Below are 15,974 nucleotides of genomic sequence, written 5' to 3' on the forward strand. Positions count from 1 at the left end.
TCAAGTTCTATTTGACATATGTTTATGATCTGGTCATCATGTTGGAAGCAAAAACTGGACAACCTATTGTTCCACAGTAGTTTTATCATCATGCAAACGGTGCCAGCCTGTTACACAATTGAGCTGAATTCCTGTTGTGGTTCCCAACCTTTTTTCCCCTACAGATGAACTCAAGAACTTTCTAATTTTTAACACAGCAATGAAGCATGATTTGGTGAAGTATAGTTTTGGTCGCGATCCCATTCAGAAGTCTGTTTCAAATTGAAGTCTGTGCCACTTTTTTTTTTGTCCACTTGCCAACTACTTTTCATGCACTCTCAATTGGAAAACACAGATTTAGTGGCTGCAGTCTTGTTTAGGAGTCACTGTAGATGTTGGCACACTTATTGTTTATTCAGTAGATTCATGAACTCTAAAATTCACCATCTTCCCATTTATTAAACTACATAAAAGAAACAAAGGTAGACCATCTGCTGATCACATGATGGGGTAACAAGCATAGAGTGCGATGCCACATTGGTTGTGTCTGTTTCGAGCCATCTTGATGTAGCCGTCATCTCCGTAGTTTTCACCCCAACTACAATTTAAAGTACATTTACATGTATGAAAAACCAAACATGGAAACCAAAACACAAATTCTCTCTGAATAACACTTGAGACCAACCTGTTTTTGACCAGCCAGTAGTCGTGTCCCCGCTCCCTGCCGTAACCCACGGCCAGCACTCCGTGGTTCACTTTGTGAGTGCATCTGCCGTCAATGTACACACCTGTTGGGCAACGCGCAATACAAAGCAGCTCAACTCAGTTTGAAACAAGACTTTCATCAGGGGACAAAAACAAAGCTCACTTCCTCTTGGCCAACTAAATTTAAACTGGTATTATTTTCAGAGATGAGGTCACAGCCACTCACCATGACGGTAGAATGCAAACTTCGACCTGGAAGCATCAATGGCAACAGAGATTGGGCCAATGTCAGCCAAGGCTTGTTTCAACCCAAATTCATCCCCCTCTTGTAACAAGACATAGCTGGAGCAGTTGGCAGCCCGATACTGCTGGTCATATTTGCATTGCTCACGCTGAAAAGAAAGTTATGTGCAGGGGAATTACTGTAACGAGTTTAACCAGTTTATGAGCATTTGTCGACCATTGACTCACTTTGCCAATATAGGGGTAGGCTTCATCGGAATCAATGCCTTGGTTTTTAATAACATACTGGAAGGCATTCGTCATGAAGCCACCATTGCACCCGCGATTGCCATATTTGATGGAGCAGTCCACCAGATTTTGAGGACTGAGTGATATCAGGACACCCGTTGACTTCTTGAGCTGCCCTTCCAGAGCCCCAACTGCACTGAAGGCCCAGCAAGAGCCACAAGACCCCTGGAAATGAACAGAGCCACCCATGAATGAAATGTAGACAAAATCATAACAAAAGTCCAGATGTTCTGTAGCAATGACCAACTGGACCCTTACCTGCATTTTAACCTCAGTTACCAGGCCCTTCTCCCTCCAGTCCAGTGATGTTGGCAGAGAAGCATTGACCCTGGAAGAGTTAGAGCCGGGGCCTCTCTCTAGGTCAGAGGGCACAACGGTGCCCGTCAGCATGCCCGTGATCTCTTCAGTGGTCTACAAAAATATTACCAGTCAGTTTTGTCTGCATTTCACGTCGTCGTCAACTCGTCAGGGTGGGACAAACATTTGTACATTTTTGTCACTTGCAACAATGTGTTAACTCAAGACAGTGTTGTCATGGTTTTCTGAGACGTATACACTCAAGTCATTTTATAAATCAAGAATATATTGCAGTCACCAGGTCTCCCAAGTGATTCATCGCCAGCTCGTAGGTGTGTAATCCCAGTGATGTCTCCAGGTTATGCACATTAATCATGTTCAGGTTCTCTTCCCAAACCCGCCTGCGACCCAACTCTTCAATCTGGAACACAGAATTAAAAAACTTAATTCTGTATTTATTGGTCAATAATGTATTTCACAACTATAGATTAAAGGACAACAGACGCCCCCAAAAGCCATAAGTGACTAAGATGGCAGGTTTTTGAGATATTTACCTGTAGAGAATACACTTTTTTATGCATCTTCTTCCACAGCTGCCAGTGTCGATCGAGTTCTGAACTAATGTCGGCCGCTGCCAATCCGCACAGGATGACGACGAGCAGGCTCCGAAACATATCTGGATCTGGTTAAGGAGGAACTTGGTCAGTGGAAACAAATGCCTTTTGTGTGTTCTGATTGGACAGCTGCAGCAGGCCCCCCCAAAAAAAACTCCAGGTGAGGACAACTAACATTTTAGAAACAGTTGAAATATCACTCGACAAAAAAATCATTGCATTAGCAAAGTTTATGCTACAGATATTTACATAATAATTTGATAAGCTGGCCTGGTGGACAACATTAATACTCTATCAGGTGCTATACAGTCAGTGTTAAGCTCTAAATCTGATACTGATGTGGACACTAAAACACGAGACCTACCTGAGCAGATGACCTGGGAAAACCATTGCTCAATCTAGAAGAGTCTTCATTTATCCACCTCCCACTCACTGCACCTGCAACTCATTGACCCTGAAATCACAGATTTTTCGGTGGGGGGGGGGGGGGGCAGTGGAAACAAGTACCTGATCATCTGGAGTTGTGTTTCAGTCCAACATTTACTCCCCTTTAGTTCTTTTTTTTGGCCTCTACCAACTCCCGAGGGAAATATCTGGCTCTTCGGCTTGCTGTTTGGTGCTGTCAGTAAGTACTAGTACTATTTATTCACCGTAGTGGCCTTGCGACAACACAGCTCCTCCTCCACATCCTCCCTTTCTACCATTTGTTTCAGTCGATGAATTGAACCAATTCAAATTTTTAGAAAAGGTGTGATGTTTTTCTGTTCCGCGCTCTCAATTAATTCAACGTGAGTCCAAGTTTTTTTTACGACAATCGAATAGGAAAGAGTCACACCAATCGTTGTGCCACCACTTGGAGAAAAACAGTGCGATCTGAGGAAGAAAAACAAGGAAAGTGAGAAAGGTGAGACGCAGAATGCAAACGAGACTCCTCTCAAATATACCACGTAACGAAATATTCTATATCTTTGTTTCTTTCATTGTCATCAAGAGATTTATTCAATCCAAGTACATTTCAACACAATGAAAAGATAGCAATATTTTAATAAACGGATCAAATAGGCTATATAAAATACAGTGTAAAACCTCTGAGATATAAAATTACAAAAGGGTACAAAGCAAGGAATCCTTTTTTTCTTTCTTTCAAGAATTCAAAACACAAATAACAAAGGCTTCCAAAGTAGATGAACAATTTTGTGAAATTGACTTTCAGCCAGCAGTTTCAGTTAAACCTTCATACCACAGGTCTCTGATATTTAACTGAACAATCACTTCCTCTGAGAAATGATTCCGGTGACGGGCCACGTTTTCACAGTGTAGGATAGACTGCGAAGCTGGCGATGCCGCAGAGGTTGTTCTTATTCCTCGCTAGTCGGATGAAGCCTTCCTCTCCCCACGCAGTTCCCCAACTGAAACCACAAAAATATTTGATACTGGCCATACATTGAGACTTTGTGGTACATACATGAAGTCACATTTGAAGTGAGGTGATTTCTACAGGTCAACCCTTCTCACCTGTTTTTCACCAGCCAGTAGTCCTGACCTTTGTCTGTGCCGTAGCCCACGACGAGGACAGCGTGATTTATAAACCTTGGGCTGCAGCTGGGGACGTTGTATAAACCTAGAAGGTTGATAAGTTTAGTGTCATATTACAGTAGATAAGAAAACTAAGTGTCCAACAGCCCTTCATTACGCTGACAATGGCATTACTGATTACGTCCTGTAAAAAACTCATCCCTACTCAAAATACAAGTATGATAAACTCTGTACATACAGAACATAGATATTGTCAACGTCGAGCGTTCCCATTTTTACAATAGCTAAACCTTAAACTTGTTAGATTTTGTCACTTTTTTGGAGAGTTGTGACGGTAAAGAGCTGTTGAACCCGCCTCACCTCCTCTGTACAGGTGGAACGATGGCAGCATGGCGTTCACGGCCACAGCGACGGGTCCAACTGAAGCCACAACTTCCTGCAGAGCCCTCTCGTCTCCTTGTGGAAGGATGTGAAAATCAGAGCAGTGTCCGGCCTTTCCTTTGACGGAATAACGACATTTCGCGTTCTACAAAGAGAAATGAGATTGTTTGATCAGGGAAATGCACATCTTTACACATTTTTCAGCAAAGTTACAGTCAATAAATATTATACATATGTTTATTTAATAAATACTCCAGATAGAATACATATCCAATCACAACATTATACAGTATCTATTCTTCATGCAATCCCACTGCATGTGTGATGTAAAGATTGATATGCAAATTAGAAATTCACGTCAAGGTTCCAGCTGTAAGATATAACAATCACAAAAGTTATTCCCATAAACCATATACTTGTGAATGTTGCATTGCATGGTTCTAAAATGAGAAAATAAAGAAAATCTAAAATATATTTTAAAAATACTGCAGGAAAATAAAGAAAGGAAGAAATAAACTAACAAATAAACTAACAAGAAACTGTCTCGATTGAAGCAAATAAAAGGGAAACACAAACAAACAAATATATTTTGTAAATGTTATGTATTTGTGAAGATCTGACTCAAAAAGTAATATCCGCCCTCTCACATTGGTAAAGAAGTCATGCTTCCGAAGCCCAACCTGGTGCTCGTAGGGGTAAGACCTCTCTGAGTCGACGCCTCGGTTGCGGATGACGTAGCTGTAGGCTTTGGAGATGTAGCCTCCTCTGCACCCCAGGTTCCCATCGATGGTGCTGCAGTCCACCAGGTTCTGTGCACTCAGGGGAACGAGGACACCCGTTTGCTTCTTCATCTGCCCCTCGAGTGCCCCCAGAGAGCTGAAGGCCCAGCAGGACCCACATAACCCCTCATGAGGAAAAACACAAAGGAGAACGTCAAACATTACAGCACCACTTTGAATTTTTTTTTAAGATTGCGCTCCATGTGCTTCTTTAAATATCTGGTCTTACTTGGTTTTGGACAGGACTGACCAGGCCCGTCTTCCTCCAGTCCACAGTCTGAGGTGTCGACGAGCCACTCGCTTCCTTAAAAGTGTCATTTCTGAAATGAACGCGCTCCTCCGGCTTCAAGCCGTTCAGCTTCTCATTGATCTCCTCAGCTGTCTTGATAGAAGAAGAGGGCTGGTAAACATTTGTGTATGAAATGCACATGAAAAAAACCATTACCGATCTTTAGAATCATTTTCCCTTTGAATATTCTGTATTAACAGCAGTTTGGGGATGCAGTAAAATATGTGCAGCATTTCCGTGTGCACTTCTTCTGATTCTTATCGGAACTTTATTTTTCCCAGTGATCGAATCTTTTAATTTAGACAAGGTGTTTTCAAATCCACCAGGATTGTTTGTGCTGCACAATCCTGCTGTAACCTGGTGTCAGATTTGGATCTCATCCCATAACACCTTTATTTATCTCCAAAGAAAAAATAAGACACCGTCCCTTGGGATCTGACTGAAGGCCAAAAGCTCCAATGTGTCCAAAACACTGTTTCCAGTTTCCTGCAGAGTTCACGCGTCACAGCCAACAGGCTCCACTCCTCCGGCTCCCTGCCGTCTTCAGGCTCAAAATATGAAACCTCCTCTCTCCAGTGCAGCCTGGTAAACGCCCTCCGTCCTGAGTGAATCTACCTTTTTACTCAGCAAAACCTTCATTCCCACTCAGATAAAGCCTTTCTTTTAATCATCATTTTTCTTTACAGGTGATACATAATTGTTAAACATTTTGTATTCCTACATCAGCGTTATTTGTTTTTTCCCCCTCAGTTTGAAATCCGCATTTCTTTAAATGCTACAACTGAAATTGCCATTTCACAACAGCAGTATTGTAGACATAGTGATGATATGGAACAAAATGCAGTCCCATTGTAATTTGGAATTTCTTGCAGTTTTTGTATATAGAGAACATGCAAATTTATATAACTTTGACAGATTTCCCGCATGTGCTGTAGGTCATATAACAGCCCTGATTGTCCAGATTGGCCCAGCGTGTACTGGATTAAATTAATCAGATTGTATAAAGTAAGATTAGAGCTGTTCTGTAAATTAAGGGTTTAAATTAAACCCACAGGGTGCAGGTTTACATGCAGATTAACACTGTTGGTCGGTCGACCATCTTGTACCGACGAAGGTCATTGAGGGTGAACTCACTTTAGGTCAAGATGAGTTTTTCTGCTCACGTCCTGGGACGGAGAGAAGGTCAGCGTGGTGATTCAACATGTGAAGACCTGTGTTTTTGTCATGTAGCTTGTAGCCACCAGAGGTCTCACGCTTACATCTCTGTCCTAAACAAACAGCTTCTGTAATTCCTTTATATTGAATGTTAAGAATTGTCGTTTATTGGGTTTGCTTAGTTATATTACAGTTGGGTCTTTTGCAGTCAGCTTGAAGCTACTTAAGTGAGTTATGAGTTGCACAATACTGCTGCTTTATCCCGCAGCCAAACTCTGATCATGTTAAGCACTTATTCTGTTTACTATTGTCATGTAATCAGAATCAGCCAAACCCTGAATAGACAGCTGTCTCCACGGTTGCAAAGAGAAAAAGTGTAGAGGTAATAAATACTTTTTTTTTTTTTTTAAGTCCCTGCATGTTCAACTTGTAGCGCAAAAAGCAACAACACACTAAAATTACAGACAACAACGGTTGTATGACTTTTTTCTGAGAAATGTTCAGAGATTAACTTGTTAAACAGGATCTGTTAAAATCTGAATAATTATTAATCTGGTTGTTTTTCTATTGCCAAAGACTTTTTGCTGCGTTGAGGTCAGTTTTTCTGTTTTCACCGCTGGATTTCAAAAGTTCACACCCACAGTTAAGCCAGAGCACAATAAAGTATTGAACTGAATTAAATCACCTGTAATACAACACATTTGAATAAGCCTTCTCTCTCTATATATATATATCTACCCATTATGTCAAATTCTACATTTCTGCTTTGAGAAAATGCAGCTCTGACGTTATTTAAATGTTACAGAGGAGTCATCTTTAAGAGGTGTCTGTTGTTCTTTGATAATGTCTGGAAAGAAAGAAAGAAAGAAAGGAAAAAAGATCAGCTTTGGTGCTGGAGCAGAATCCTACCATGTCTGCCAGGTGGTTCAGTCCCAAAGTGAAGCTGTGTTTTCCTACTGAAGCCTCCTGGTTGTGTCTCAGCACCAAGTGCACGTTCTTCTGCCACGCTGCTCTCCTGAAGCTGCTCTCCACCTGAAAGCAAAACGCAGATGTGTACGATCCGTCTATGCCGGTGTGAGTGTCTGCGTGCATGTGCAGTGTGTGACAACAGCAAAGTCCTACCTCATTATCATAAACCTTGCCATGTCCATCTTTCCACTCTTCCCACATCTTATTTGAAGCAGCTGAAGAGTGGCCGAGGACCAGAGAGGCCGAAAGCAACACCGCACACAAAATGGGCATCCTGTAAAGGAACGCAGAAGAACCGGTCACATTATGTGAAGAGTTATGACCCCTTGTGATCAAACTATTTGATCAAATCTATAAAATAAATAAATAAATAATCTTGCTACAGCTTTTTGATTGTGAGGACTTTCTGCTTGACCTTGTCTGACAGCGTTGGTCTGCAGACAACACTTCGTCTGGGAACTTGTGAAGTGCTTTAAAAAAAAAAAAAAAGCTTTTAATTACACAAGCAAGGTCGTTGCCAGGATTTAAAAAAAAAATAATGTTATGATTTAGACCAGATGGCAAAAAATTGACAGACATTTTTCAGCTAACTGTCTAAATGTAAACCGGGGGGGGGGGGGTTTGTTAGCATCAGCCTCTCTGTCAACAGCTGCTGATTAACTTCAGTGTGATATGCACAGCAACCTTGATTAAAGACCTATGCTGCCACAGTGCACAACAATTGCATAAAGTCTAAAGGGAACAAGATGGAGCCTGAAAGTAAAAAAAAAACAAAAAACTGTAAACTTTATAAACAAGGCTCACCTCAAAAATCTCTGAGCGTCTTTCTCTGCCACACAAAAAGCAGCTCAACAATCCAAGTTGTACCATTGCGACAAATGAGAAGTTTACCTTGATGCAGAATAATCCGCAGGGGTTATTTCGTCCCGAGGAGAAAGTGCAGCCGTTTTGAACGAAACGGAGCACCTTCACACAAAAAAGAGGAAGTATTGTTTCCTACAAGCGCACGGTTTGGTTTTTTTGTCAGTGCTTCTGCTCTCTGGCTAGTCATGTGAAGCTAATTTGCAACCAGCTGCAGTGGCTCAAAACATCCTTCCAGTACGAGACGTGGAAAGTGACCTAAGTTGCATGATCGAAAGATATTTAGATGAATCTGCATGTGGAAGACGTACAAGTGGGAAAAAAAACCTTGATGTGAATATAAAGTCATGAAGTCTATAGCAAATCACAGGATGATTTGTAATAATCATTGAGTGTTAAATAGTTTAAGTTGAATCTGTCAAAGCTCTGGTTTTTGCCCTATTGGCTCATATTTGTTGCCATATTTGTGTGAATACTTGCTCAAAGTTTTCTGTTCGTGTGGGAGTGAACCCCCACCACTGTTTCTGTGTGTGCATAGGTTCGAAAAACAAAATAACAACTACAACAACAAAAAGAAAACAGAAAGCATTTTCATTGATATCGTGACATTTTATTTTTAGCTTAACATACAAGCTGTTGCTGTTAAGTAAAAATGTTGATGATTTGGAGAGTATTGTCCTACAAAGCAGGCGTAATGATGGATAGTTGGCTGTTATTTTAATATACCAATGAGCCTCAGGTACGTGGTTTATAAATACTCATCTCTGAGCTGATATAAATTCAGGACCAAGGGGGAAACATCTGGCCTGGTGACGAAGTCTGCCCACAACACGTGCTCGTCTATTTCTTGGCCTGGAGCAGTGTTTTGTTGTCACTATGCGGTTGACCAGCAAGATAATCAACCATCAAACCACAACAATTATTTTTTACACACTGCATTCTGTGCAGATAAAAAAACAAACAAAGCAAACAAAAGCAAGATATGACAGTATGATAATATATTAGTTAGTGAGCTTCAGAGAAGCTGGCCGGCTAATTTTGTTACCTCAAGACAAGGCCGCTTCCCACTGTTTCCAATCTTTATGCTAAGCTATTCTTCAAATTGACCATACAGACATAAGAGCAGTATCGGTTGTCTCAACTCAGCAAATAAATAATATGAAAATATGAATTGATATTCATTCATTTATCTACTTTATAACATCTAATAGAGACAAGGAAAAGTCCAAAAATACAGTTTATTTCAAAAGAAGGAATTACCCAGATGAATCCCAGTTATAGTCATCACTACATGGGACAGCAATGACGAAACATAATAAAAATAATGATAAAGCAGGAGGATATTATGTAATGTGGAACTTTGATTTTGGCCGAAGCAGCGATTGGCGTTCATCTCTGATCTTTCCTCTTCCTGACTCCGGGAGTTTCGCTGATGAACACAGCTTCCCCGAGGTACCAGATGGTGAAGCTCCTGACTCAGCACCGGCCTCGTCTTCTGCGGTGATCACGCATCTTTTCTGTCAACACACACCACATACTGTAATCCTGCAGCCATACGCAGAGGCAGACAATCCCAACTCAAACACCTGATTGTTATTCTTCTCATCGTTTAAATTCTTATTGAATCCACAGAGTGAGCGTTTGGTCATCGGTTGGAAAAATGTAATTGGCAAGGGGAGAAGAGTCTGTTGTGCTGTGAGCAGCTAAAACACAAAGTGTAGAAATTCACAAATAGATGTACACAAACAGTTATTCAAGTCTTTTAGAGACGTTCAATGATATTCAGCCACAGAGGGGGAGAAACCTTTTTTTCTTGATTAGTCAGCACGTACATCTTCCTATTGAAGCTTGACATAGATATACATGGTAAAGCTGATTTTTGAATCGAATCAGTTGATTTGTTCAAAAACACGTGTTGTGTAGTTAACATTAAGATTAACATTAATGGATTCAGGGCAAAAGGGACCTCTGAAAAGAATAAGATTCCCTTATTTACATGGAGTCAGTCTGTTCCTTCACCGATAAGGGTTCGCTTTACTGAACCTCCATTTCACTTATTTATGATGTGTAATTATGCTGTTCAATTAAAAATATGCATTAGCATTAGATTGGACTACTGACAATTGTTTTAAGGTTATTTTTAACCTAACCACCATGCTATGAATTGATGAAAACCAAAAAAGTAGCTTGTAATCAGACGACACAAGATATTCCTTTATTATTAAGTGTGAGTTCTTTGAACTCACTCCCATCTGGTGTTGCCCCTAAATCTCTGCGTTTGGCTGACCTGTGCCTGCCTCCTGTCATCCAGTGCAGCGTGCTGGATGGAGTCCAGGAGCTAGTGCATATAATCCCCCAGCATGCACCGAGCACTCGCGCGTCCAGAGCCAGATTGTTGCTGTTGCCATGAGGACGGCAGAGCAACAGGGGAACCGGGCTGCATCATCGCAGCTTCCACTGGAGTTGAAGATTTCATAATGGGAGGATGAAGCTCTCCCGTTTTGATCCGTCTGTGTGTTTCTCTCACGTTGCGGGTTTCATCTGGATCTATTTTTGACACAGGAAAAAAAAGCAACACCTGAAAACATACTAATACAATTTTTCTGGGTGTGAAAATGGAGCCGTCAACATGACAAGCCCAGACTGAAGAGACGGTGAGTCACAGTACTTGATTTTCCTCCCACTTACTTACCATTTGCTGCAATTCTGTGCTCTATACGTGACATTATTTGAGTTATCGAGCTTCTGATGTTGAGCCACAAAAAGCGACTGCAATTTAACCTTTGTGCACTATTTCCACTCTCCCACATGTGCTTTCCCAGAGGAGTTCAGGAGCAATCAACCTCCATCATTCACTGCTGTCAACACCAGCACTCAGACTATATACTCCCAAGGTCCACAAATAACTGCATCAAGACAAAATTGCCTCCTGTAAAATAGGATCTTATAGAGGGAGGGGTCAATTCACCGTGCTTCACCCAGTCCTATTATTTTGCTGAAAGTTTCAAAATGAAACGATTTAAGTGGAAAATCCTCAAATATGTAAGCCTGGGACCGAAATGAATTAGTTTATAGGGATTCAAAAAGCACAAAATAATAACAACTCTTTAGTAGCAGCGATAATTCATAATTTCAGATTTAACATTTATAATCTGAAAATAAGAAAATATCACAAATGTAACTGAGATCAGTCCTACCATTGTTCCTCTTTTACCATCCCTGTTCGCACATGCTCTATATAAGTGTTACATCCTTCAGCTCAACATGTGAGGAGAGCTGCCAGAACTGAGGGTGGCACAACACTCGAAGGTGTTATATGAATTTTTTTTTCTATCACCCTCTTGGCAATTTGTGTGACATGCTGAAATGTGAACATTACATTTTTTGACAAGTTGGTCCATGAGTGATTTTTTACAGACTTACAGTTTGCTTGCTACCTCAGATTCTTGTTTCCACATATGAAAAAAAAAGAAGATGATATGTTCACACAGGAATATGAATCATTGCCATGAGTCATAAGACTTGGTGTGATCACAGACATCTGTGACAGTAACATTTTAACAATTACAGTCAACTCAAATGCGGCGTTGGGCACATGGACAGCATCACCACATTTCTGCAAACTAAAGCGCTAATGTATTTTGCATTTGCCGCTCCCTTGTGGTGGGGTTCAGCAACTGTTCATTCTAGACTGGGATGATTAGATGACAAATGTAAGTCAATAATATTATGCCAAAAAAAGTTATACTTATTTAATGTTGAATATGAAATAAAATTATTCAATGTCATTAATTCCGGTTCTTCTTGATCTATCCATCAACAAACCTCAAATATAAAATTTTAGGCTTTAAAAGATCTCTCTCTACTTTTGCTTTGCAAACTACTGTTGTTATGTGGTATGTTTGAAGTATTCAAGTTGAGACAGGTTGAAAAGGTTGAAACAAAATCATTTCAATATTAAAGCATTATGTGAAATATGATGCCTCAAACTATTACATATGTGAGTTTTAATGATATTCAAATAATGGTATTGGTGGTCTTCCTCTCTTTAAATGATAGTGTTTCATATATGATATATGATATTTTCATGAAATCACCATTGAATAAAAAAAAGGAGAGATTTGTTGTTTATTTGGCCTTATAGGCCACTATACATCCTGGTCAGTATGTTGTTGGAACATGTTTGCACATTATTACTCAGCTAAATAAATTGTACAAGCCTCGAAAGATGCAGAACCTAATGCAAATGCTGAAAAGGTCTTTAAAAATCAGCCTCCAATCTGCCTAATAATTACAGGATCCAACGAACAAAATATGAAATGCTGAATATAACAATTGCAAAGGAGTATGTGCTCCCTTGATATTCTAATTTGTCCAAAGACAGATGATGTTTACAATAATTGTGGACCCCCGGATAATTGAGCGTTTTAGTCTGTGTGTTGATTTATTAGGCATGAGGTTACACTCCCTCTTTCTGCTTTTAAACTGCATAAATAAAACAGGAGATGACAACCTGTCATGACAACCTGTTCTTGCTTTTTATTTCATTTATTCGAGCTGTCACTTAGAAATAAAACTATCCACAGGACTGTGGCCTCTCGGATGTTTGATGGAACAGCTGTGAATCTGCAAATTTGCACTGAATCCACACAGGCGCACAGAAAGCCGCATGATCTATAAAAGTTGTATAAATCGGGATAAGCTCTGTTGGTTGATTAGTGTTGGTCTTATAGAGGTCAAAGGTTTAAGTAATAGCGGTTTAAAAGTGTTGAGGTTTTCAGTTCTTAAATCAAAGCCAGCCTTCTCCAGCCCCGAAATACACTTACAAAATCAAAATCTTTACATTAAATTCTGTTCACTCTTGTCTGCTTGTCTTTAGTCAATCATTTTGGATTATCGCAGTACAGCAAAAAAACACAAGTACAAATTGCAATCACTGATATTTATAGATTTAGTGACGAGCATCAGCGTCACCATCTTCCTACATTTGACAACTTCCTTTGCTTTGTGTCTTATTTTTTCACCAGTCTTCGTGAGTCTATGAAGACAGAACCCTCCATCAGCAGCAGTCTGGTTATGAAAAACTACTTCCTGTTTGCTGAACGGTAAGAAGAAAAAGTCTCTAAACAGATAAAACAATAATTTTCAATTTAAAGGGACAGATCAATGCAATTGGCCACATTTTCTGGGGGGATTTATCACTCTCCTTTTTACAGGAGCCTCTCTCTCTCTCTCTCTCTCTCACTCATATGCAGGCACGCCACCAGATGTTTGAGCGGCTTGCTGTCCACCAACGCCTGTGCTGCGGAGTTCTATACTTGTTGGCAGCCGGGGTGGCGTTTACGTCTGAAACACGCCGGCCGTGTCCACAGTCCTGCCGCTGCAACAACGAGCTGCTGGTGAACTGCTCTCATGGGCAACTCAGCACAGTGCCTGACAATCTCTGGAAAGATGCTAAAATACTAAACCTGACTCACAATAACATAAGAACTCTGGTGCATCAGCAGTTCCAGACTCTAGCCCGACTTTTAGAATTGGATTTAAGTGACAACCTTCTGGCAATAGTCGAAGTGGAGGCCTTTCTCGGCTTACAAAGTCTGCTAACGCTGCGTCTAGCGCGCAATCATCTGAAGATTATTCCTGTGGGAGCATTTGCTGGTTTGCCAAACCTGCAGTTACTGGACATAAGCAGCAATGAGATCCTTGTATTCGTAGATTTTACTTTCCGCGACCTGGCAGCCCTGCAGTGTATCAAAGCAGCAGATAATGACTTAGTGTTCATCTCTCATCAAGCTTTCACTGGACTAACCAGTCTACACGAGCTGCACATTGATGGCTGCAACCTCACTGCTGTGCCGACAGAGGCGCTCACACAGCTTAGTGTGCTGAGGAGCCTTCATTTTCACCGCCTGGGCCTCAACGCACTGCCAAACTATTCATTCCATCATCTAGTACACCTCAAGGAACTTGTCATTTCTCATTGCCCCTGGCTGGAGACCCTGTCGGGAAATAGCCTCTTCGGCCTAAATCTCACATCCCTCACTATTAGACACTGCAACCTCAGTGCTGTGCCCTACATTCCTTTGCATCATCTTGTATATCTTATATACCTTGACCTTTCCTTTAATCCAATCACTTACATCCACGGGAACCTCCTTGGAGACTTGCTGCGCCTCCAAGAGCTCCATCTGGTTGGGGGATCACTGTTAAGCATCGGAATCGGAGCATTCAGGGGTTTAACACATTTCAAATTGCTGAATGTGTCTAGAAACCTTCTCACCACACTTGAGACGGGAGCTTTTCAATCAGTGGACGCCCTAAAAACCCTGGGACTTGACAACAACCCACTGGCTTGCGACTGCCGCTTGCTGTGGGTGGTGCAAAGACGCCAGTACCTGGAATTTGGGGGACATTCGCCGACTTGCACTACCTCGCTCCAGCTGGAGAGCTGGCACTTCCTGGACTTCTCTGAAGTTGAGCTACCAGGCCTGCTCACCTGTCGGCAGCCTCAAATTCTGAACCGCAAACCTCAGGGAGTGAAAGTAGATCAGGGACACACGGTGGTGTTTTATTGCAATGCAGAAGGTGAGCCTCTGCCATATATAAGCTGGCTAAACCCACAGTTAAGACCTTTGTCGCCTACTGGTAGAATACGGACACTCTCTAATGGCTCATTGGAGGTTCGCTACGCACAGCCTCAGGACAATGGTACTTATCGCTGTGTGGCATCTAATGCAGCAGGAAATGACAGCCTGCACGTCAGCCTTCATGTCCAAGCCTTTCCATCATCTTCCAAAAACCCTTTACGTCTTAAAGGTTGGTTTGCCCTCCCGTCTGCCTCTCCAGGTGTGAACGGAAATCAGAAACACCCGTTTGATGTCAAGACATTATTGATAGCAGCAGCTATTGGGTTTCTTTCATTTTTCAGCTCTGTGAGTGTATGTTTCATTTTCATGTTCTTCTGGAGTAAGAGCAAAGGGAAAATAAAGCATACAGCCACAATCGCATACGTGCCACGAAGTGCCGTGTCGAATAGTAACGGAGGCAAAGGCAACTATATGGAGACAAGCAGGTTCACCATGAAACTAATATGAGTCAATAAGTAAAATGTACATTTTCAATCAAAAACCTGGTATGACCTAATATTAAAATAGAAAGGCACTGACCCCAATGTTAATAGACAACTGAAAAATTACAATAAGGTGTGAATTGTTGTAGCTTGTTAACTTGTGCAGCAAAGGATGGCAATTATAAATGTGATACATGATATAAAACATTATAGGTACCTTTTCTGTTGCAAAGAGAAAATGATAAGGTTTGCAACAAATTGTTCTGCTTTCAGTTCCTTTCGGCAAGATAGCTCGACTATCACAAAGATGGGTTGTGAAAAAAACAAAAAACACAGAGTGCACCATTTAACAAAAAATAAAACAATAGAACAATTAGGCATTGTATGGTAATCAGGAGATAATAAGAATATAATTATACAACTCGTATGTTAAGGTTAATCTACACAACACTGTACAGCATATAATTTTATTCTACCTAGTTTTATTGTATATATATTTTTGCTAGTATTCTGACATTACCACTGTATATAATTCTTTACTGGATGTGTGTACTGTACTTTTTTTTTTTTTAATTCCCTAATAAAGCATTTCATGTTTTCTGCCAAAACCCCCCAGCTTTCAATAAAATGAACGTGCTTTCAAAAATGTCATTTTGTAGATTTTGGTTTCTTTATTTGGTGGCTGTCAGTCCAAACTGTACACAGGAAAACATTCCGTTCATCAAAACTGCCTCAAAGTGGATTAACCAATCCTTTCTCTCTGTGCTGGGCATCAACACCATTATCAGCGTGGATGAAATAGCACTATA

At 40.9% G+C, this 15,974-nt stretch overlaps 3 protein-coding genes across 8 annotated transcripts; 1 reads left to right on the forward strand and 2 right to left on the reverse strand.

The window, feature by feature from the left end:
* Positions 1-368: 368 nt before the first annotated feature.
* Positions 369-2,934, reverse strand: LOC118292024 (cathepsin S). Its single transcript, XM_035620663.2, has 8 exons — positions 2,491-2,934; positions 2,067-2,194; positions 1,811-1,933; positions 1,474-1,626; positions 1,156-1,380; positions 911-1,076; positions 665-767; positions 369-577 (listed from the first exon to the last, which is right to left on the reverse strand). Exons 2-8 carry the CDS (start codon positions 2,184-2,186, stop codon positions 478-480), a joined length of 990 nt encoding a protein of 329 aa, XP_035476556.1. The 5' UTR covers positions 2,187-2,194; positions 2,491-2,934; the 3' UTR covers positions 369-477.
* Positions 2,935-3,150: 216 nt separating this feature from the next.
* Positions 3,151-8,283, reverse strand: LOC118292023 (procathepsin L). 6 transcript variants are annotated; one of them, XM_035620659.2, is made up of 9 exons: positions 8,127-8,214; positions 7,651-7,705; positions 7,389-7,509; positions 7,176-7,298; positions 5,052-5,222; positions 4,691-4,948; positions 4,023-4,188; positions 3,642-3,747; positions 3,151-3,535 (listed from the first exon to the last, which is right to left on the reverse strand). In XM_035620659.2, the coding sequence occupies exons 3-9, from the start codon at positions 7,506-7,508 to the stop codon at positions 3,436-3,438; spliced, it is 1,044 nt and encodes a 347-aa protein (XP_035476552.2). In that variant the 5' UTR covers position 7,509; positions 7,651-7,705; positions 8,127-8,214; the 3' UTR covers positions 3,151-3,435. The 6 variants fall into 6 exon arrangements, with proteins under 6 accessions (XP_035476552.2, XP_035476554.2, XP_035476549.2 ...); XM_035620661.2 differs by lacking the exon at positions 7,651-7,705 and having other exon boundaries at positions 4,724-4,948; positions 8,127-8,283; XM_035620656.2 differs by lacking the exon at positions 7,651-7,705 and having other exon boundaries at positions 8,127-8,283.
* A 2,204-nt stretch (positions 8,284-10,487) lies between these two features.
* On the forward strand, positions 10,488-15,811 carry LOC118292495 (leucine-rich repeat and immunoglobulin-like domain-containing nogo receptor-interacting protein 1). The gene is made up of 3 exons (XM_035621483.2): positions 10,488-10,750; positions 13,124-13,201; positions 13,352-15,811. Exon 3 carries the CDS (start codon positions 13,364-13,366, stop codon positions 15,188-15,190), a length of 1,827 nt encoding a protein of 608 aa, XP_035477376.1. The 5' UTR covers positions 10,488-10,750; positions 13,124-13,201; positions 13,352-13,363; the 3' UTR covers positions 15,191-15,811.
* Positions 15,812-15,974: the final 163 nt, after the last annotated feature.

The sequence above is a fragment of the Scophthalmus maximus genome, chromosome 22 (genome assembly GCF_022379125.1).
Source record: "Scophthalmus maximus strain ysfricsl-2021 chromosome 22, ASM2237912v1, whole genome shotgun sequence".
In the NCBI taxonomy this organism is placed as follows: Eukaryota; Metazoa; Chordata; class Actinopteri; order Pleuronectiformes; family Scophthalmidae; genus Scophthalmus; species Scophthalmus maximus.

Excerpts from the sequence above, each read along its gene's own strand:
- LOC118292024 (XM_035620663.2), bottom strand. The coding sequence starts at position 2,186 with ATGTTTCGGAGCCTGCTCGTCGTCATCCTGTGCGGATTGGCAGCGGCC. Across the intron at positions 1,381-1,473 it reads TAACTGAGGTTAAAATGCAG|GGGTCTTGTGGCTCTTGCTG; the intron begins GTAAGGGTCCAG and ends GTTCATTTCCAG. Across the intron at positions 578-664 it reads TACTGGCTGGTCAAAAACAG|TTGGGGTGAAAACTACGGAG; the intron begins GTTGGTCTCAAG and ends TTTAAATTGTAG.
- LOC118292023 (XM_035620656.2), bottom strand. The coding sequence starts at position 7,508 with ATGCCCATTTTGTGTGCGGTGTTGCTTTCGGCCTCTCTGGTCCTCGGC. Across the intron at positions 5,223-7,175 it reads TGAACCACCTGGCAGACATG|CCCTCTTCTTCTATCAAGAC; the intron begins GTAGGATTCTGC and ends AATGTTTACCAG. Across the intron at positions 3,536-3,641 it reads TACTGGCTGGTGAAAAACAG|TTGGGGAACTGCGTGGGGAG; the intron begins GTGAGAAGGGTT and ends TTGTGGTTTCAG.
- LOC118292495 (XM_035621483.2), top strand. The coding sequence starts at position 13,364 with ATGTTTGAGCGGCTTGCTGTCCACCAACGCCTGTGCTGCGGAGTTCTA.